The 21,299-nt window shown below is 44.0% G+C and overlaps 1 protein-coding gene across 7 annotated transcripts in view; it reads left to right on the top strand.

Annotated features, from left to right (window-relative positions):
- MYH11 (myosin heavy chain 11) overlaps window positions 1-21,299 on the top strand; it is a 136,454-nt gene that overhangs the window by 77,327 nt on the left and 37,828 nt on the right. For all 7 annotated transcript variants that reach the window (XM_059897133.1, XM_059897132.1, XM_059897134.1 and 4 more), the window contains 7 exons: window positions 694-786; window positions 3,925-3,988; window positions 5,869-5,967; window positions 9,180-9,323; window positions 17,242-17,337; window positions 19,409-19,527; window positions 20,990-21,142. In XM_059897133.1, coding sequence (XP_059753116.1) covers window positions 694-786; window positions 3,925-3,988; window positions 5,869-5,967; window positions 9,180-9,323; window positions 17,242-17,337; window positions 19,409-19,527; window positions 20,990-21,142 — 768 coding nt within the window. The remainder of the gene's footprint in view (window positions 1-693; window positions 787-3,924; window positions 3,989-5,868; window positions 5,968-9,179; window positions 9,324-17,241; window positions 17,338-19,408; window positions 19,528-20,989; window positions 21,143-21,299) is intronic.

Raw genomic sequence — 21,299 nt, 5'->3', positions numbered from 1 at the left:
ATCACGTGACCGCGTTTGTGCACAGGAGCCCCCTCAGTGGGGGCCGATGGGCTGTGTACAGTCTCAGCTGCATTTAACCTGATGAATGGAGCTCAAGCAACCTGCTTTGAAGCTTTGTTCTGCAGTCGGTTTGAAGTATTCCCGGTGGGTTTTGCGCATTCCTTACTTGTCTTCCATAGGAGACTTCAGAAAACTGGTCCTGAGAAAGGAAAAATTGCAACTTTAAAAAATTGGACTAAAACCATCAGGAGAAGGGTTGTAGTGATTTAACTTGAAGAAAGCTGCTTGTCAAACATAAGCAGCAGCAGGACTGCCGTGTACAGCAGGGCAGGTTGTGCACTGCACAACTCCATGGATTCACTATGATGTAAATGACATCCTGGTGTTGTACAGTGTGGCAGTTCTCAGTGGCAATGATGTCACATAGATGAGCAGGCCCTATCTAGGAAAAAGTGGCCTTCCTAGGTGATGTCCTTACAGATGTCCCGGCTATAAGAGAGCTCAGACATTTGTTTCTCTTCTGAAATCCTTGAGTAAATCTGGACATTAGCATTGGGGGTGTCAGATGAGTAGGTGATAGGATAGGAGAGAACCTGTGGGTTAAGGGCAGAGTTTTGTGACAACATCTGTCCAGGGCAGAGCTGTCAGTGTCTGCGTCACTTTCTCCAATAACTAGATGTGAATGAATTTTAGGGTGAGCTGGAAAAGCAGCTTCTACAAGCAAACCCCATCCTGGAGGCTTTTGGCAACGCCAAAACTGTCAAGAACGACAACTCCTCACGATTTGTAAGTAGCAAAGCCACATGGGTTTTCTGGAAAAGGCTCGGGTCCCCTGGTGTCACCTCCTGCCTGAGAATGCAGAGTATGTGTGTGCAGGGGACGTCTGAGGCTGAAGGGATGGAGGTGTGCATTGCAACAGCATTTTGCTCTGCATCTCCAGTTCTCTCTTGACCTTACAACCCTGCAAGTGCTCCAGCCACTCACTCCCTCATTCATTCACTCACTATTCATTCAACAAATATTCATTCAGCATCTGCTATATACTAGGCTCCCTGTTAGAATTTGACATTCATAATTCATTCAGTAAATATTTACTGAGCACCTAGTAAGTGCTAGACACTTATACCCAATACTCATTTATTTATTCAGCAAAACATGCATTGAGTACCTACTATGTACCAAGCACATGCAAGTTTCAATAAACATTTATTACGCACCCACTGTATACAATCATTCTGGCAGGCATTTTTACACACACCATTCTCTCTCTCTCTCTCTTCACTTGGCTAATTTTCATTAAGCACCTACTGTATAGCAGACCCTGAACTAGACAGCAAACAATTCAGACGTGGTTCCAGCCTTCACAAAGCTTGTGGCCTAGTTGGGGAGCCAACAGTCAATGAGGCAGGACTTCCCACACAGGCTTTCCCAGGTTCCAAGGGCCACCCCCCCCCTTTCTCACCTGAGCCTAATGGGGGCAGGAGAACCCTGAACACAGGTGGTTGATGACACTTAGACAAAAATTATCTTGTTGTACAAAAGAAGTGGAGGCCTCCACTCCATAGTAGAGTCAGAAAGATACTTCTTTTTTTTAAGAGGAATGATGCTTTTTTAAAAAATTATTTTATTTATTTATTTTTGGCTGTGTTGGGTCTTTGTTGCTGTGCGTGGGCTTTCTCTAGTTGATGCGAGCAGGGGCTACTCTTTGTTGCGGTGCGCGGGCTTCTCATTGCGGTGGCTTTTCTTGTTGTGGAACGTGGGCTCTAGGCGCGCAGGCTTCAGTAGTTGTGGCATGAGGGCTCAGTATTTATGGCTTGCGGGTTCTAGAGCACAGGCTCAGTAGTTGTGGCACATGGGCCTCGTTTTGCTCCGCAGCATGTGAGATGTTCCCGGACCAGGGCTCCAACCCGTGTCCCCTGCATTGGCAGGCAGATTCTTAACCACTGCGCCACCTGGGAAGCCCAGAAAGATACTTTGATGAGGAAGTTTGGAGGAAAGACTGCATCTGAATTCCACTAGTGAGGAGGCCCCTTCTGATGTGTGGGTGCCCCTCTGAACTGTCAGTCACCAGATGGGACCCTGTGAAAAACTCTTTGTGGAAACCTCTGCCCCGCCCATGTAGAGCTGCTCTGTGGGTATCTCTGTGTCCTGCATATTCACACGTATGGGCCCCAGCCTTGTCAACCCCAAGACCCACTTCTTATTACAAGTAATTATGCAGTGTTCCCTTTCCTTCCCTGAAAAATTAGAGTCATAGATTACATCACCTACTACACACATCAGATTAAAAAAAAAAAATAGCACAATGCCCTTGCTATAATATGAAGGAGAAATAAAACAATTCATAATTAAAATGTGCATTTCAGTTCTCGGGCCAGATCACATATGAAGACACAATGAACTAGTCAGACACTTGCATTTATATCCAGAATCACTGTGACCTTGACAGCTACAAATGCAGGCTGAGACGAGGGTGGGGATTCGTCTGGGGACTGAAGCCATGGGATGGGATTTTCCAGAATGATGACATACTCTCTGGAAAGCTCTGAACCAAAGAACAATTTGCTCTCGAGTTACATGGATATGACATTCCTACATGAGAACAACATTAACATTTTTTGTGTGTTTTTATCTAAAACACCATTAGGGTCTAGGCTCAGCTAATTACAAACAGGTTTTTCACCTCCGTGAGTGTCAGGTGGGACATTTGAAAGTCATAGGGTAGGTGGCTAATGCTTGGTGTCTGGGACTCTCTTGGTCACTGCAGGATACCCAGCATCCTTGGCCCCTGTCCACTAAGAGCAGTAGCTGCCACCGTCATGTAACAATTCCAGTCCCTCCCCCAGATTTCCAAAATCCTCGTGGGGTTTGTGTTGGCTGCACCAAGAAGCACTGCATTTGTGCGTTGCAACCCAGTGCAGAGTTTCTAGGATGTCAGTAAATGAGAGCAAATGCAAAGTGAATCCCTGAAATGTCCCCACTCACTGGTACCCCAGGTCTTCTCGGGAGGAAGGCAAGATGGCTCCAGGACCAGCAGGTTCCTCTGTTACAGTTGCAGTGACGTTCATGGTCCTGAATCATCCTACTGTCTGTCTCACTTCCTGATGGAGAAAGAGTGAGGGTTTTGTCGAGGCCCAAGCAAGCCTAGGGGATGGTGCCTCCCACCATGTAATCACAGGTGGGTGAGGGCGGTAAGGATACGATCCTTTGTCAGCTGTTAAGAAAGCAGGAAAAGGGCCGGTGCTGCCAGATGCGGGACCTGGCTGTCCTTGGTTCTGTGGTTCGGCTGAGGCAGAAGGCAGGTGGATTGGCATCTTTTCCAAGTGGAGAGATCTGATGGGCCCCGGGGCTGGGGCCATGGCCCAGCCCTGCCTACAGAGCCTCCTATGCAGATAGCGTGGCTCTCTGGCATCACTGTTCATGCTCACCTGCCCCAAAGAAGCGGTTTAATTTGCAGCTGGATGAACTTGGGCTTGATTGATCATGGAGGCCCAGCGTGTTTCTGGGCAGGGGGACAGCGGGGGAGGCCTCCAGCCACTGGGTGTGGCAAAACGTGCCTTCTACTCATGGCTCTACCTCTTAGGAGCACTACCACACTGGGCAGGTCCCACTAGCTCTCTTGGCCTCAGTCTCCCCACCTTTAAAATGGGGAGAGCTATGATGGGCTGAGGGTCATTGCAAGAGCAAGTGAAATTGATTTGAGAAAGTGTTTTCTAAGTTCCTCTGTCGCCATAAGGCCCTCGATCTTCCCGGCTCAGGAGATGCTGACCTGTGAGATTCTTGAGTGTTTGCAAGAACCTCTCTCTGGTTTTTTTCTTTTTCCCTTGAATGTTCCTTGACTTCTCTCTCCCCATGTGCCTGCAGCATGAGGGTGAGGGGCTGAGGCTGGGGAATCCACCATGAACTGTGTTTTCCTGTTGGCAGGGCAAATTTATCCGCATCAACTTTGACGTCACGGGTTACATCGTGGGAGCCAACATTGAGACATGTATCCTTTGCTGAGCCTGGGCCACCTGGGGCTCCCACCCTTGGTCCCACCAACCTCCTGCCCAGAGCCTGAGGGGGGCACAAGAGCCACCCCTCTCTCCCTAGGCTCCTGGGTGCCATCCAGAACAAATCTCCCCTGGGGTTGTTTTCCCTTAACAACAAGCCTTGTAGTGTGGTGGTCCCCAGGTTTGGGGACCTCAAGCAGCCTGTGTTTGATTCTGAGTGGACCTCTTCCTAGCTGAGCGACCTTGGGCTAGTTACTCAACCTCTCTGTGCCTCGTCAGTGAAATGGGGATGATAATAATACCTGCCTCATAGAGGTGTCGTGAGAATCAAGTGAATTAATTCATGTAAAGCTCTTAGAACCATGACAGAATAAGGGCTGGTTGAGCATCGGCTATCGTGAGAACTTTGCTTCATCCTTTTCGAGCCAGGGTCCAAGGCTCAACCCGGACCCCTTGTCCTTCTTAGGAACAGAGCAGCTCCAGCCCACAGATAGGACATCAGTGGAAACAGAACTTTCCCAGAGGAACAGCCTGCTTCTGGCAAAGCAAGCAGGAAGCTGTTTCTGTAAATCTAAGGAATCAGAATTCCGCCAGCCCACCAGTGCCCCCTCGTGCTCCTTAACATCCCAGAGGGGGCTCAGGGCATGGCTGGGGTCAACTAACCAGGCCCCATCCCCACCTCCCAGAGCTGGGCAGGGATTAAATGAGATACAGCAAAAGACACCCATATTCTCCTGCAGGGGGATAAGGAGACCATAAATAGCCTCGTGTGGGCTCAGAACAGGTAAGGCCACCAGCTGAGTTCTGGTTTTCAGAAGTTTCTGGATTTGGGAATTGCAGATGAGAGTTTGTGACCCTGTATAATAAGAGGCGTTGGGAGGAGAAATTAGTCTACATGACCTGACATGACAGCGTTGTGGGGGGGGACACAGTCTAATCCAATGGATTTGGGGGCACAGAGAAGAAGTGATCATTCATTCTTCAGTGGTTAGGGTTTTGCAGATTTTGTTACAGTCAAGTAGAGCCTGGTTCTTACATGGGGAAATCCACCTGGTACAAGAGCCCAACCACCCGTGTGCCTCCCCACCATCCCCTCCCCCCATGGCAGAACAGCTCTCCTTAGATTGATTAGTGGGTCATGTTTACAGTCTCCTGAGGCTAGGCAGCTAGTCAGCTGGGTCAAGGTCACTCAGCCAGCCAGAACTGGTACCCAGCTCTTGAAGCCCAGCCCCTTGTCTGGGGTGGTTTTGGTCACCGCAGACACTTGGCATTGTCACTTCCTAGCTCTGTGCTCCTGGGAAATGAGCCTTCCCTGAGCTTCCCTGGGCCTCAGTTTCCCTATATTGAAAAGCACTTAGCTTCTAGGATAGTTTGTGAGGTTTAAATGAGAAAATGCACATCAAACATTTAGCACAGGGATTAACAAATCATAGAGGGTGTAATTATTTTTACTCTGTAATATCTAAAGACAGCTCACTCTACAGAAGAGGAGTTGGTGGTGGCTGCAGGGGAAACATCTCATTTCATGCCCCTCCCGTAAGTCTTTCATCCTGGAGTCCTTTGACTCCTGTCTTTTTATGCTTTTTTCCCCACTCTGTTCCCCTCACTTTCCCCGGCACTGGGGCCTGCCAGCAGCACCCAGTGGTCTCATTTTGGATCTGTGAGCCAGAACTGGAAGGTCAACTCATGTGGACCAGGCATGGATGGCTTGACTCTGCCCCAGCAATCAGACTATTCAGAACACTCCAGGGAACCTCTCCCGGGTCCTGGAGATTTCCCCTCCAGCAGCTGGTGTGACAAGGATTGGGGAGGAAGGTCATGCTCGCACAAGAGGTACACGTGGTATCCCTGGGATTCTTAACTCCTCCCAAACCAGATCTGCTAGAAAAGTCACGGGCGATTCGCCAAGCCAGAGACGAGAGGACGTTCCACATCTTTTACTATCTGATTGCTGGAGCCAAGGAAAAGATGAGAAGTAAGTGATGAGCAAGGACATGTGTTGGGAGATCTCAGCCCTCCCTTTCATCATGATCCAGGGTTAATCGATCGGCTGTTAACACAGAGTCTGAGATCCTGCCAGGGAAAGAGCTACACATCTCTAGGCAGCATCTCCTTTGTGTGAGTGAGTGTGGCTTCTGTTCAGTCATTCTCATTTACTGAGCACCTACTATGTGACATAGTAGATGTCCATTTCAGTTAGGCATTAAATAATTAATTAATCAAGCCCAGTTAGACTGGACATCAAGTCCAAATAGGCACAATCTGTGCCTTCCAGGAAGGGAGAAAGACAATTGCCATATTTGCACGTTTATAGAACTTACAGGTATTTAAGAGGCATTCTGATTTTATAAGGAATTTGGAAGGGCAGTGGAACCAAGCACTTTTCATTATTCCTGTTTTGAAAATAACTTTGTATTGACCTTTTTGTAGGGCAGGGGTCACCTATATTTTTCTGTAAAGAACCAGATAGTAAATCTCTTAGGTTCTGTAGGCCACATGGTTTTTGTCACAACTACTCAGCTCTGCTGTTGTAATGCAGAAGCAGCCATAGGCAATGCCTAAACCAATGGGCAAAGCTATACTACAATAGAATTTTATTTACAAAAATAGGAATGTGCTGTAGTTTGCTGCCCTCTGTTGTAAGGAAAATATTTTTCACATAAAAACTATATACTGTATACCAGACTCCAATAGGAAATTATACATTCTAGGCATGTAGAACAGTTAATCTACTAACTGCAAAGAATATACAAATCACAGCTGAAAAAAGGAGTATACCAGTCAATACAAGTACATAGTATGGTCTACATTCTAGTAATAAGTTTAAGTCCTAAATTTTAGGAGAACAGTACAAATTTTGCTTCCCATCAGTTTTATGACCCGTGGTTAGTTATTTTGCTTAGAAAATTACCAAAAGGACGTGTGGGCTGGTACCTTTGCTGTGATGAGGTGTATTGCAACATTCCACCACTAGGGGAAGCAGCGTTCCTTATTTAATCTTGTTGCTTGGCACCTGGAGCAATTTTGGATAAAAGGGGGGAGGCGGAATGGATGTTAGACAGTGGCACATAGGTAAATTAGCAGTTATAGTGCAGACACGATGGCGTGGCCCAAAGAGAAGCGTTTATATTTTTCTTCCACCTCTTTGGCACCAAAGTCAACAGTTTTGTTGTTTGGTAACCTGGGTTCCAGTTTTGTGCTCTGCCTCCGGTCTTCCAGAAATCAAGAGAGGATAAAGTCAACAACTGAGATCCCTAGGAACCACTTGTATGCTTGATGATAGATCTGGGAAGAGGTTAGGCTTTTAGGGGGAATCAAATATTTCCACATGTATCCATGGTCTGGATAATGAAATCTTGGCAAAGACTCAAATCCTTGTGACTTTAATCAGGCATTTCAATTAATCCAAAGGCTTAACTGGTGTCTCGGGTCAACTTAACCTCGAGTTTATCAAGTAGCTTCCTAGTGACTTGACCCAGGAAAACTCTTTGTTTAAAAAGAAAAGCATCTTGCTGAATTCCCTCCAAAAGTATAATCAAATCCAGCCTAATTAAAGATTGATCTGGAAGAGGACACTTGATATATTGGACAGTGTCATAAAAGCAAATAGTATAAGAAAAAAAGAAGCAATTATAAATTTGGGAGAGAAAGGGATGAATAACAACAAAGGAATGTAGCTACAGAGTATGACTTTTCAGAGAATAATATTTAATAGATGTCATAAACAAGGAGTTGACAAATATTTTTACTAAAGGGCCAGATAGTCCGTATTTTAGGCTTTGGGGATCATTTGGTTTTTCTTGCAACTACTCAACTCTGGCTGCTATTGTAGCATGAAAGCAGCTGTAGAAAATAGACAAGGAGATGGGAGTGCTTGTTTCAATAAAACTTTATTTACAAATAAGAACCTGCTATATAAAAAAATAAAAATAAAATTCAAAAATTCAAAATAAAAAGAACCTGCTATTTAAAAAAATAAACTAAATAAAATTTTAAAAAAAAAAGCCTGCTGTGTAAAAACATAAAAATAAAATTAAAAAAAAAACTTTATTTACAAAGATAACCAGCAGACCAGATTTACCAATCCCTAATATAAGCCTTTTCTACTGATTCAGCTAGAAATAGTTTGAGAAGAGGGAGGCTAAATTGTAAAAGCAATTGTAAGAGCACTAAATCTTTTGCCACCATAGCAGGAAGTCAATAGATAATATCTAATTTTGACATATCCAGAAGTAGCCAATAATATGATATATAAAAGTAATATATAGTAAGCCTATTATATAGAGAGATAATGATAACTACCAGAAAAAAACAGTTAAAAGAGATAAAAGCAGTTATTGTAGGGTAAGGTAGGAGTTGCAGAAAAGATGGGACAAGCAATTGGTATTTTTATTATAAACCTTTAGATAGTAATTAATTTTTTTCTCATAAATATATTTATTAAGCTTAACATGTTTGGTGAAGATAGGACAAAATCAACTATTACACAACATATATAGAACAAAAATCACAGTGTTAATTAGATGTCCAAAAAGATATATATGGTAAAATCATATACAGCTAGAGAATTATTTGATTATTAAAGAAGGAAAAACTGGGGTGATTCAGGGACAAATGCTGATGAAGGTTGTAAAACGAGGGTGCCTTTTTCCTCCCTCGGGATGCTCGTCAAGTTCACATTAAATTCTGTTTGATCAGTGTTGACTAGAAGCTGCAAGTTGCATTTCTCAGGCTCTTAGTATAAGCTTCATATCAATACCTCAGTCATTGATTTTTAAAATCCATGTGTATGTGTGATTTTGATAAAAGTTTAATAAATGGATGGATAAAGATTAATCTAACTTTTCAGACAGCTTTGTTCCTGAAGGCAGGGTACTTTTGGGCAATTGAGATAAAGGTGTATCTTCCTCTGGGTAGATGCAATGTCCTGTCAGGGGTCATGGCTTAGCAAGTGGAGCCAAGGCTGGATTTCAGCTGCCAGGCACCCTGGGGCAGTGCACAACCTGCACCACTGTATGAGGTGGGTGATGGCTTCTATGCAATGAAGCAGAAGGAAGGTTTAAACTGTCCAAGTCTTGGGAAAGGGAAAGAAATTATGATGGGCCAGACCCTTTACCAGGTTCCTGTCTCCTGTTCAAAGTAGAAGTGTGCCTTCCTGACCACCACCCCGTCTTCCTCTCCTTCTAGATGACTTGCTTTTGGAGGGCTTCAACAACTACACATTCCTCTCCAACGGATTTGTGCCCATCCCGGCAGCCCAGGACGATGAGATGTTCCAGGAAACCGTGGAGGCCATGGCGATCATGGGCTTCAATGACGAGGAGCAGCTGTGTAAGTCTCCCCACCTTGAGGCGGGGTGCTGGTGAGGAGAGCGAGGTGCCTGCTCTCGGTACTGATACCAGAAAAGCTTTACCGAGAGTCCAGGCTCTTGTTCAACTCGTCCAAAAGAATTTGGGCAAGGAACACAAGGCACTAAGGAAAAAAATAAGCACGCGCACACACACACACACACACACACACACACACACACACGTGCACACACACATACTGAGGCCGAGGAGCAAGAGAACAAAGAAGTTTATTTAGTGCAGAAGTGAAAATTACACACTCGAAGAAGAGTGTGGGCATCCTCGTGAGTGAGGGGTGCCCCGCAAGGTTGTTGATCCCCCTTTTATCTTATTTTTAGCCCATTGAATGGGTGGAATGTTTAGCCTTTTTGATTAGGGGTGGAATGTTCATTGAGGGGAAGGCTGAGGTGTGGCCTGGATTACACCAGGTTGCATCAGCCCCCAGTCTCGTGCATTTTTCTGCTGAAACCACTGTACCTGTGCTCTAAGAGATGTTTTCCCTTAAATTTTCCTTTGCTAGTCAAGTGCCACAGGTGAAAAGTCTTATAGGGTCATCAGCAACCTGTGCATTTTTATTGTGCATGCTCTACAGTTTTATTGGTCAGTTTCTTGCTCAGATGTTACAAAATTTCTGTGTTAGATACCATTCCTCCATGCGTCTTGGCCTCATTAAGTGCAAAACAAGGAGGTGGCTTTGCCTTCTGCCTAATGCCTATACATGAGGAGGCTGTCCTTGGGTCCGGCCCTGTCTTTCCTGCCTCAGGACCACTGGAATTAGTTAGGGACTTTTCTCTGGTCAGGACAGATTTCTGCTCCCTGAATTCCCCACTCCCTCAAAAAAAAGGAGAAGAAGAAAAATTAATATTACTTTAGGTGGTTTATTGGTGTTTTAGAAAGGTGGCTGCATGAGTTATGGCTCTTTTGGTTACAAGTGACCAAATTGGTTTAAGCAAAAAGGAAAATGATTCACTCATAGAGCTGAAAAATTCAGGGATACTGGTTTTAGGAACAGCAAATTCTAGGGACTCAAAGAATGTCTTTAGAACTTGGTCTTGCAACAACATTGTCTTTAAGTAGGCAGTAGTTTCTTGGCAACAAAATAGCTGCTATGGCTCCAGCCCTTACATCCATTGGGTTTATGTCCAGCAGAAATGAGCAGAGTGGATTCCCTGCCTGCATCCCTGAATGGAGTCACATTGCCTAGGTTGACATGCATATTCCTGAGCTACTCACAACGAGCCAGGGTTGTAGAAAGCTCTGTTATGTCTCTTTGTTATGGTCTTGATTCCATTCTTGGAGCTGGAGGTAGAGAGGTTGTTGGCCTCATTGAGAACATGTAGGCGGAGGGGAGGGGGAGTAATTGAGGCAGTAGGTGTACTTGGGTTCTTCCTGGAAAGGCAGTTCTGGTGATGGACCAATATTGATCAATATCATCAACCAATGACCAAGAAACACATTTCGTCCTGAGAATAGGAAAGCTCATAGAGATATTTCTGGTTTCCATACTGTGCAAGAAACACTTTTTCTTCTGGGTTAGATATGCCTCAATACTCAAGGTTAATCTCTTTTGGGAACACCAGGACAAGATTGTGGAAAACTTCTCTTTCTTCCCACGCCCACACCCCTTTGGAGCCCCAGAATAATGGCTACAGTTGCCAAAATGAAACGTATAAGGAAGGGCAGCTCCTTCAGAGATAACTTGGGGCCCAGAAAAAGAAGGCTCCATGAATGAGATAACAAATGGGTGGCGTTTGTGGATTTTGGCCAGGATCCTACTTCAGAATCCAGTGCTTACAGCATCCCTTCCTTAATGACATCAGCTCTGCAAGAATGATTCATTTTATTTGGAACATGAGTCAGTTTTTACTTCTAATCTTTGTTTTTAAAAAAAATACAACTGATGATTAAGTACTTGCTGAAGGCCAGATATTTGCTAAATCCCTTTTTTTTTTTTTTTTTTTCGGGACTTCCCTGGCGGTCCAGTGATTGGGACTTCGCCTGCCAGTGCAGGGGGTGAGGGTTCGATCCCTGGTCAGGGAGCTAAGATTCCCAGATGCCTCGCGGCCAAAAAATCAAGGCATAAAACAGAATCAATATTGTAACAAATTCAATAAAGACTTTAAAAATGGTCCACATCAAAAAAAAATCTTTAAAAAAAAAAGAAATTAATGGGGTGGAAAGGAACATATACACAAATAAACAGATAGTGACATCATGACAGGTACCTTAAAAGAGGCACAAATTACACTCAGAAGTCCAGAGACTGTAACAAGTAGCAGAAATATCATTTACATAATTGTGACTTTAAGTACAATGCTCCATGGGAAAGTAATGGCATAAGAATTTCCAATCCACTGTAATAAGAAACACAAGTTTGTAGGTGACCTTTTTTGTCCCACAATGAAAGGTCTTAAATGTCAGGGCTATATTTCCTTTTTTTTTTTTAATTTTTAAATTTTATTTTATTTATTTTTTTATACAGCAAGCTCTTATTAGTCATCAATTTTATACACATCAGTGTATACATGTCAATTCCAATCGCCCAGTTCATCCCACCACCATCCCCACCCCCCTGCGGCTTTCCCCCCTTGGTGTCCATACATTTGTTCTCTACATCTGTGTCTCAACTTCTGCCCCACAAACCGGTTCATCTGTACCATTTTTCTAGGTTCCACACACATGCGTTAATATACGATATTTGTTTTTCTCTTTCTGACTTACTTCACTCTGTATGACAGTCTCTAGATCCATCCACGTCTCAACAAATGACCCAATTTCGCTCCTTTTTATGGCTGAGTAATATTCCATTGTATATATGTACCACAACTTCTTTGTCCATTCGTCTGTCTATGGGCATTTAGGTTGCTTCCATGACCTGGCTATTGTAAATAGTGCTGCAATGAACATTGGGGTGCATGTGTCTTTTTGAATTACGGTTTTCTCTGGGTATATGCCAAGTAGTGGGATTGCTGGATCATATGGTAACTCTATTTTTAGTTTTTTAAGGAACCTCCATACTGTTCTCCATAGTGGCTGTATGAATTTACATTCCCACCAACAGTGCAAGAGGGTTCCCTTTTCTCCACACCCTCTCCAGCATTTGTTGTTTGTAGATTTTCTGATGATGCCCATTCTACCTGGTATGAGGTGATACATTGTAGTTTTGATTTTCATTTCTCTAATAATTGGTGATGTTGAGCAGCTTTTCATGTGCTTCTTGGCCATCTTTATGTCTTCTTTGGAGAAATGTCTATTTAGGTCTTCTGCCCATTTTTGGATTGGTTTGTTTGTTTCTTTAATATTGAGCTGCATGAGCTGTTTATATATTTTGGAGATTAATCCTTTGTCCGTTGATTTGTTTGCAAATATTTTCTCCCATTCTGAGGGGGTTGTCTTTTTGTCTTGTTTATGGTTTCCTTTGCTGTGCAAAAGCTTTTAAGTTTCATTAGGTCCCATTTGTTTATTTTTGTTTTTATTTCCATTACTCTAGGAGGTGGTCAAAAAAGATCTTGCTGTGATTTATGTCAAAGAGTATTCTTCCTATGTTTTCCTCTAAGAGTGCTAAATCCCCTTTTTTAAAAAATGTACCAGAACGTTCAGTTTTATTTAAATACTAAAAAACTGAAACAAACTAAAATATTGATTGATAGAAGCCTTATTCAATTATTGGTTGACCTTATGAAAGAAAGCAACGGGACCTTTTAAATGGTCTTAGAAAGACATTGCCTTACGTGGAAATGCTTCTAATATATTTAAAGTGAGGACATCAGGGAACAAAGCAATGTGCTAAATGCTTTATATGCATTATTTAATATCACAACAACCCTAAGGGGTGGCCATTATTACCTCAATTTGCAGATGAGGAAACTGAGGTACAGAGAAGTAAAGGAACTTACCCAAGGACACACTGTTGGAGCTGGGACTCACTCGGGTCTCATGGGATCCCAAGCCCCACCTTATGATTCACTGTGCTCTGTTTTTGTCTGTGGGAAGGTGGCTTTTGTCCTTTAAACTTAAAAATAAAGATCTGTGTCAGAACCAAGGTATGGAAACCAAGGTTAGAAGGGACCCAGAATGTTCTACACTGTGGACTCGCTTTGCTGGGTGATAAGTGATGCAGAAGCCCACCATGAGATGGTGGTCCCTTCTCTAGTCCCCTTCAGTTCTTCTGATGACTTTCAAAGAGAGGAGCAGTTTGGCACCTACTAGGTCTTCAGCCCCTCCCTGACACTTGCTAATCACCCTTTTAACCCTGGAGAGCAGACTCCAGGTCCAGCACCTTGGGCAGGCCCTAGCCTCTTGCTAGCATTTGATAATATGGTTTATCTTTCCTGTATTTATTTTTATAGTTTCCATCTGTTTATGGCAAGGGAAGCTGATTTTTCACTTAAGATAAAGTTTTCTACTTAAGTGAATCATAGGAAAGAGAAGTGAATGTAAAGAAAAATGTTAAGTGAATAGTAGAACAGGCGGTATGCCTATAGAACAAGCATTAGGATGAGGGTGTACAAATGACTGACACCCATGGGACACGGACTTAGACCAGTGTGTATACCAACCTTGATTATAAATCTAGGGCTACTCCCAACCCTCCCCAAAGAAGCCAAAGGAAAATGGGGAGCTGAGGGTGGTGTCAGGCCTAAGCCCTGGAGCTGCATGAGGTTCCAGGTGACCGGTCTCCTCTGGTTCCTGGACTTTAGCAAGGAAGAATTACTTGCCGTAGATTGCACAGGGAGCTAGAACAGTATAAGACCATCATAATCATTGTGACATCATAGCAACTACTTTTTATTGAGCACTGCCCGGGTTTAGGTGCTATGCATTTAATCCTTATGACAACCCTATGAAGCAGGTGTTTTTATGGGCCTTCAGATGGTGAAATGGGCCCAGAGAGGCTAATACCTGACTTGAAGTCACACAGCTGCTAATAACATGGCCAAGATACGAACCCCTGGCAGCTAACTCCAGCGTCGTCCTCAGATCCTCCCAGGGACTGTCTAGGTCCATTTCCAGATGTCAGTCATTCACAATTGATGCTGCTTCTGGGTTTCATCTGTATCATCATTGTTTGAATATTTTTATGCATAGGGTGGATTTCTATAGCCCCATCCACTCTGGGCTTTGTCCTAAACAACAGTTCTGTACAATCACTAAGTATGTGTCCTGGTTATACAATTTGAAATAAATTAGAATAAGTACCTAACTATTGAAATGTTTTAAAAGTTTCACATACCACCTAAAACCATCCACCCTGTGTACATGTGGTACATCTGCCACATGTTGGGAAAGCCTGTTTCCTGTTCCTCAGTAATAAGGGTGGCATATTAGTTTCCTGAGGCTACGGTAACAATTTACCACAAACTTGGTTGCTTAAAACAACAGGAATTTATTCTCTCATGGTTCTGGAGGCCAGAAGTCTGAAACCAAGGTGTGGGCATGGTTGGTTTCTTCTGGGGGCTCTGAGGGAAAATCCATCCCAGGCCCCTCTCCCGGCTTCTGTGGCTGCCGGCAGTCCTTGGCTTGTAGACGCATCACTCCAACCTGCCTCCTTCTTCATGTTTCCTTCTGTCCTGTGCATCTTCTCTTCTCTCTGTTATCAGGTCACTTGTCATTGGATTTAGGGCCCACCAGTTTAATCTAAGGTGATCTCATTTAATTGCATCTGCAGGGATCTTTTTTCCAAATAAGGTTGCATTCACACGTTCCGGATGGTCATGTCTTTGGGCGGCCACCAGTCAACCCACTACGGGTGGCTACTTCTATTTAACACCTACTGGGCCAGGCCCCTGGTTTGCAGCATCTCTCCTGATATAAACTTTATGAAGCAGGTACTGCTGTTACCCTGTCCATTTTGCAGGTGGGGAAACTGAGGCTCAGCAAGGTGAAGCTGGACTTCCTAACACTGGAGTGCATGCTTTTAGCCACTGCCCCAGACCGCCAGCCCTTGCCACCCTTGCTATCTGGGCAGCCCTCTCCACTTTGCACTTTGCTGTCCACCGGTTCTTGTGACCTGGGAGTGGTGACAATTCTTTTGTTATTTCTGTGACAGTGCTATCTATACCAGAAAGTGCAAACCAGCAGTGCCTGAGCCCTCAAGAGAGACTGGCCTCCACAGCCATGAAAGTTGTTAATTCTAAACCTGGGTAGATTTCACATAAAAATCTGGGTTTCCATCATCTTTGGAAAAATCAGAAGCCTGGCAGCTCTGGGCTTGCCTCCCCCGTGGCCATGATTGGAGTAGCAGCTCTCCCCTTTCATGCAGGGTTGTGGCCCCCCTGAGTCCCCACAGTCCCCATCAATCTGCTTTGTTCGTTTAGACCAGTGGTTCTCAGTTAGGCGTGAGTCAGCCCCCCGGGGATACTTGGCAATGTCTGGAGACATTTTTGGTTGTCACAACTTGGGAGAGGGTAGCACTACTGACATCTAGTGGTTAGAGACCAGGGATGTGCTAAATAGCCTATAACGATGCATAGGATATCCCCACAACAAATTATCTGGGCCAAAATTTCACTAGTGCCCAGGTTGAGTGCCGAGGTTCACTGCTTACCCAGGCTCTGCAGACGTTCCAGCAATCCTAATTTAGATTTGCAGTTTAAGAACTGTGAGTATTGGTCTTGACAGTTTACTAAACCCCTTTCATAGATGGTATTAAAGAAACTGCCTCAGCTGTGCCCTATCAACAGAAGCTTTGTTCATCTTTTGGGTGTAGATTTTTGCAGTGGCGAGTGGGAGCATATGGGTGGCTGATCTAGGCCTTTCTCCTCCTGAGCTGGGCCAGGTGTGAGGACAGCTGTTGTAAAAGGTTGTCACTGCTCGTTTGGCCTAAGGAACCAGAGGAGGCTGGAGTCTCTAGGTTTTGTTCTTGGAACACAGTGATTTCTTCTTGGAAATCCTGGGTGAGTTGCACCTGAGTTAATCTAAAGCCACGCATTTGCATTAATCAATCCTCCCTCTATCCAACCAATCAACCATCCATCCATCCATCCATCTATCCATCTTCCTCCATCTATCTATTCATCAATCCATTGATTGATCCATCCATCTATTATCTATCCCTTCATTGATCCATCTATCATCCGTTTTCCTTCCTTTCATCCATCCGTCAATTCATCTTCCATCCATCCATCTTCCATCCCTTCCCATGTGTCTGAACACACCTGTGTAACTAGTACCTGTTATAACTAAGAGAACATGAATACCACCAGACCCCATGAAGCTCCATCTTGTTCCTTCTAGTAGCTTCCCCCAGTCAAGGATGACCACCACCCTGACTTCTAACAGCATAGTTTTGCCTGTTCTTGAACGTTCTGTAAATGGGGCTTATATGGTATGTTCTTGTTTGCATTTGGAGTCCTTTGTTCAGCATTAGTATTTGTGAGATATACAGCAATTTTGTTGTTTGTAGTCATAAATCATTCAGCCTCCTTACTGTATAGAAGGGGTTGACAAACATTTTCTGTAAAGGGCCAGAGAGTAAATATTTTAGCCTTGGTGGGCCATACGATCTCCATGGCAACTGTTGAACTCTGCCATTAAGCATGCAAACCGCTATAGACAATATGTAAGTGAATGAGTGTGGCTGGGTTCCAATAAAACTTTATTTACAATGGCAGGCATTGGGCCGGATTTGGTCCATTGGCTATAGATTGCCATCCCCTGCTGCATAGTATTCCACTGTAGCGCAAGGTTTTTAGCAACCATCCAAAAATATTCTGCTCCTCCCAGCCAGGTTTTCTCCCCTCTTAGCAGGGAATTGGGGTGCTTTGGCTTTCTCCTAAAAGCTCAGAACTGAGTCTTTTTAGGGGAAAGATGTAGGCTGGCTCTGGGTCCTCAGTGACCTTTAGACTCCAAACCTTGGTATTGGCACTTGTGTCTTATCTGTCCTTCTCTCCTCACTTCAGCCATATTGAAGGTGGTGTCATCCGTCCTGCAACTTGGGAATATTGTCTTCAAGAAGGAAAGAAACACAGACCAGGCGTCCATGCCAGATAACACAGGTGCTTGCTGCTTTTTCATAATAACTGATGACTTTGGTGATGGGAGGGAAGGTCACATTGTCTTTGCTTATTTTTCTGAATGAGGTTATCTGGGGCATTAACAAGAACTAGACTAGATTATTATCACTTAATTCTCTCTTTTTTCAAACTTTTCACTGCTTAAGATCCTACGTGGAAAGTTCTTGAGTCAGAGAGTTGGGGGAAAAACTAAGTTTTGGATCAGACAGGATCCTTAGGGAGTGCCTCTTCTAAAAACCCCATACTCATTTGTTTTATTAAACAAATATTTTTGAGCACCTGCTATATGCCGGTCACTGGGATACAGCAGGAAATGAGACAGGGACCACCCCATTTCTCATGGCATATACGGTCTTGTTGGGGAGACAGACCTCACATTTCCCTGCAGATGGGATTGTCGGATAAAATAAAGGATGCCCAGTGAAATTTGAATTTCAGATAAGCATTTTTGATAGTAAGTACGTTCCAGGCAATATTGGGGACATAATTATACTAAAAAATGTTCATTGTTTATCTGAAATTCAAGTTTCACTGGGCGTCCTCTATATTTTTCCTAAATCTTGACAGCCCTACCTGCAAATAAGCAGTGTTTCCTGTTTTGAAAAGATGACCTGGCTACCACCATGCTTGTTGGCGGCTGATGCAAAAGGATGACTTAGGTTCCCAACTTGCTCACCTGTGGCCTCAACATCGCCGTCTCAGGCTGTATATTGGGGTGCTTTTCCAAGCTCCCAGTTTGGCTGCCAGTTGTTTCTTATGTGTTACACTCCCAGATATAGCAGGTTAAAGGAATCCTCGCTCTGAGGAGAGACCCTCAGGGAAAGAGAACCAAAAGAGCACCCTTGAAAAGAGATGGTAAAAAATCCTAAAACTACACTATTTATCGTCCACCTCACACATCCAAACTATCGTGTATCACTAGTCTTCACGTTAAGGAAGCAGCTAATGGATTTTTTTTTTTTTTTTTTTTTTTTTTTTTTTGGAGAACAAGTTTTTATGCAGAACTACATGAATACAGCAAGAACCCACATGTTCACCATTCAGAATTGACATTTGTGAATATTTTCAAATACATCTTTGTCTTTAGAATGAAGCAAAACACAGTATAGAGAAGACTGACATCTCTTATTCTCCCAACTGAGTCCCTGAACCTCCTGGCAACCACAATTGTACTGTACCACATACCCTTCTGGTCTTATGTTTATAATTTCACACACATGTATCTGAACAGTGTACAGTGTTGCTTTGTGAGTGTGTTTTTAATTCACATGAATGATATCACTCCATAGGCATCATTCTGCAACTTTTTTTTTTTTTTTTTTTTACTCTGTACACACAACTGTCTAGATCAGGGTTTCCTAACAGTAGCATCCCCTAGTGTGACAACCAAAAATGTCTCCAGACATTGCCAATGTCCCGTGGGAGCAAAATCATCCCCAGCTGAGAACCACTGGTCTAGAGAGAAAGAAAAAGCCAGGTCATTGCTTTAACTGCTATTTGGTATTCCATCTTATAAAAATACTGTGATATATTTGTTTGCTCCCTTATGAATAGACATTTAAGTTGTTTCCAATATTTTTTCCACTACATACGTTGCAACATATATCTTAGAATGGTGGAACGAATGCTTATTGAATTTAACTATATGTCAGGTTCATACCTACCTCATTTAATCCCATTGACAACCCAACAAGGTACCAAATAGCTGACCCTTTTTGTAAGCAAGAGTCTGGGAAGCTACGTAGCTTTTCCAAAATCACAGGGCTAGGAAGTGGGAAAGGAGCAAGGATTTGAACCTAGTTCTGACCCTAAGACCCCAGTTGGGGCCCACCTCCATCCCAGCCCATCATTGCCTCTTTTAGCTAAACACTGGGGGTGAGGTCACTAATGACAGCAGTTTTTAGGACCCTTTCATGCTATGTTCACTATCATGTTCCATCTCACCAAGGAAAAACCAATGTATTCACAGGTCACAAATATCCCATGTTATGTGCCTTCTTTTCCAAGCCTGCACTTTCGTGATACACTTAATATGCTTCTTTTCTCCATCCAGCTGCTCAGAAAGTTTGCCACCTCATGGGAATTAATGTGACAGATTTCACCAGATCCATCCTGACCCCACGTATCAAAGTCGGGCGGGATGTGGTACAGAAAGCTCAGACAAAAGAACAGGTAAATGATGCATTTGCCATTTATTCCTGCACTTGTCATTTATTCCTGCAGAATCTTCCATCCATCCACCCATCCATCCACCCCTCTAGCCATCCATCCATCCATCCATCCACCCATCCATCCATCCACCCATCCATCCACCCCTCTAGCCATCCATCCATCCATCCATCCACCCATCCATCCATCCACCCATCCACCCATCCATCCATCCATCTGTCCATCCATCCATGCATCTGTTACCTAACCAAACTTGGGTCCACTCACCAGCCACACAGCAAAGCCAATTTGCTGACACTGAGTTGTGGTGAAGGAAAGTACAGGGTTTATTGCAGGTGCCCAGTGAGGAGAACGGGCGGCTCATGCTCAGAAGACCTGAACTCCCTGGTGGCTGTCAGGGAAGGGCTTTTAAAGGCAACATTTGGGGTCAGGGTTGTAGGGGGCGTGACTTTCTTCAGATTGGTTGGTGGTGAGGTAACAGGGTGGTGTTCGAGGAATCTTAATCATCGACCTTCTGCTTCCAACCAGTCTGGGGTCTATGCACTTGTGTATGTAGTCACCATCCTCCACCTGGGTGGGGGTCTTAGTTCCTGCAGAACAACTCAAAGACTGTATCAGATTCAGATTGTTATGTGTATCCCTTGAGGAGGAACTAGGACTCTGTTTTATCCCTGCACTATTGTTTCTTGACTGCTTTCCTTTGTTTCTGCATTCCCTCACTTCCCTAATTAGTAACTCCTTGAATCTGCTCTTTGGGAATCAGGGAAGGCTTAGGAGCCCTTTTTCTACAAACAAGAAACAGGGGACATGGAGGGGCTTTTGTACCTGTCAAGGTCCCGCAGGGTTCTGTTCAGTTTTGGCCCCCATCCCCACTCCAATCCTGAGTGGAACAGGTACAGTACGAGAAAGGGAATAAAATTTTGGATAGAGAGATTAATCATAAACTCGGCAGAGGAACTCGGTTTTAGCGGGACTTGGTTTCACATCCATCCATCCACCCATCCATCTTTGTATCCCTCATCTATCCAATACTAGAATAATCAAAGTCCTATGACAGGTTTTGAAGATACAACACTGACTGCATAAGAACAGCAGAGTTCCTCACTCCTGACCTCATCTTGAGCTCTTAATTGAAGGTACGAGGTCTGAACTAATTTTTGGAAATGACTGTATACCCTTTCTAGAGGCAGGACTGACGGCCTCTAAATGATCGCTGGGATGGTGCAGACTCCACTTTGTTCCAGGTCCCTCTGACAGGAAGTGATTATTATTCACATTGCCATTCCTAGGTCTGACCACTCCATCCCTCATTGCTGGTTGTAGAGATGGTATAGTTTCCTTTTCTTTGTTTATTTTTTAAGGACTGATTATAGGCAGAGGGAAAATAAAAATCCAGGGCCACCAGCCAGGCTCATGTGAAAACACAGCCCATTGGGAGTAACCATGTCCTCTCGCCCCCCTGCAGGCAGACTTTGCAGTAGAGGCTCTGGCCAAGGCCACTTATGAGCGCCTTTTCCGCTGGATACTCACCCGCGTGAACAAAGCCCTGGACAAGACTCACCGGCAAGGGGCTTCGTTCCTGGGGATCCTGGACATCGCCGGATTTGAGATCTTTGAGGTACAGCTTGGCAGGCTCATGACAGACATAGTCTCGGTTCTCTGGAAATAAGCTTCCACTTGGAGAAATCACTATTTTGAAGAAAGGCAGGTGGCTACTATAGGGTGGGAGACTGTCTAGTTAAGGTTAAATCCTTGAGGGTGTAAGAGACAGAAAT

The sequence above is a fragment of the Balaenoptera ricei genome, chromosome 15 (assembly GCF_028023285.1).
Source record: "Balaenoptera ricei isolate mBalRic1 chromosome 15, mBalRic1.hap2, whole genome shotgun sequence".
NCBI lineage: Eukaryota > Metazoa > Chordata > Mammalia > Artiodactyla > Balaenopteridae > Balaenoptera > Balaenoptera ricei.
The sequence above is the reverse complement of the archived record's forward strand: the minus strand, read 5'-3'. Positions and strand labels throughout refer to the sequence as shown.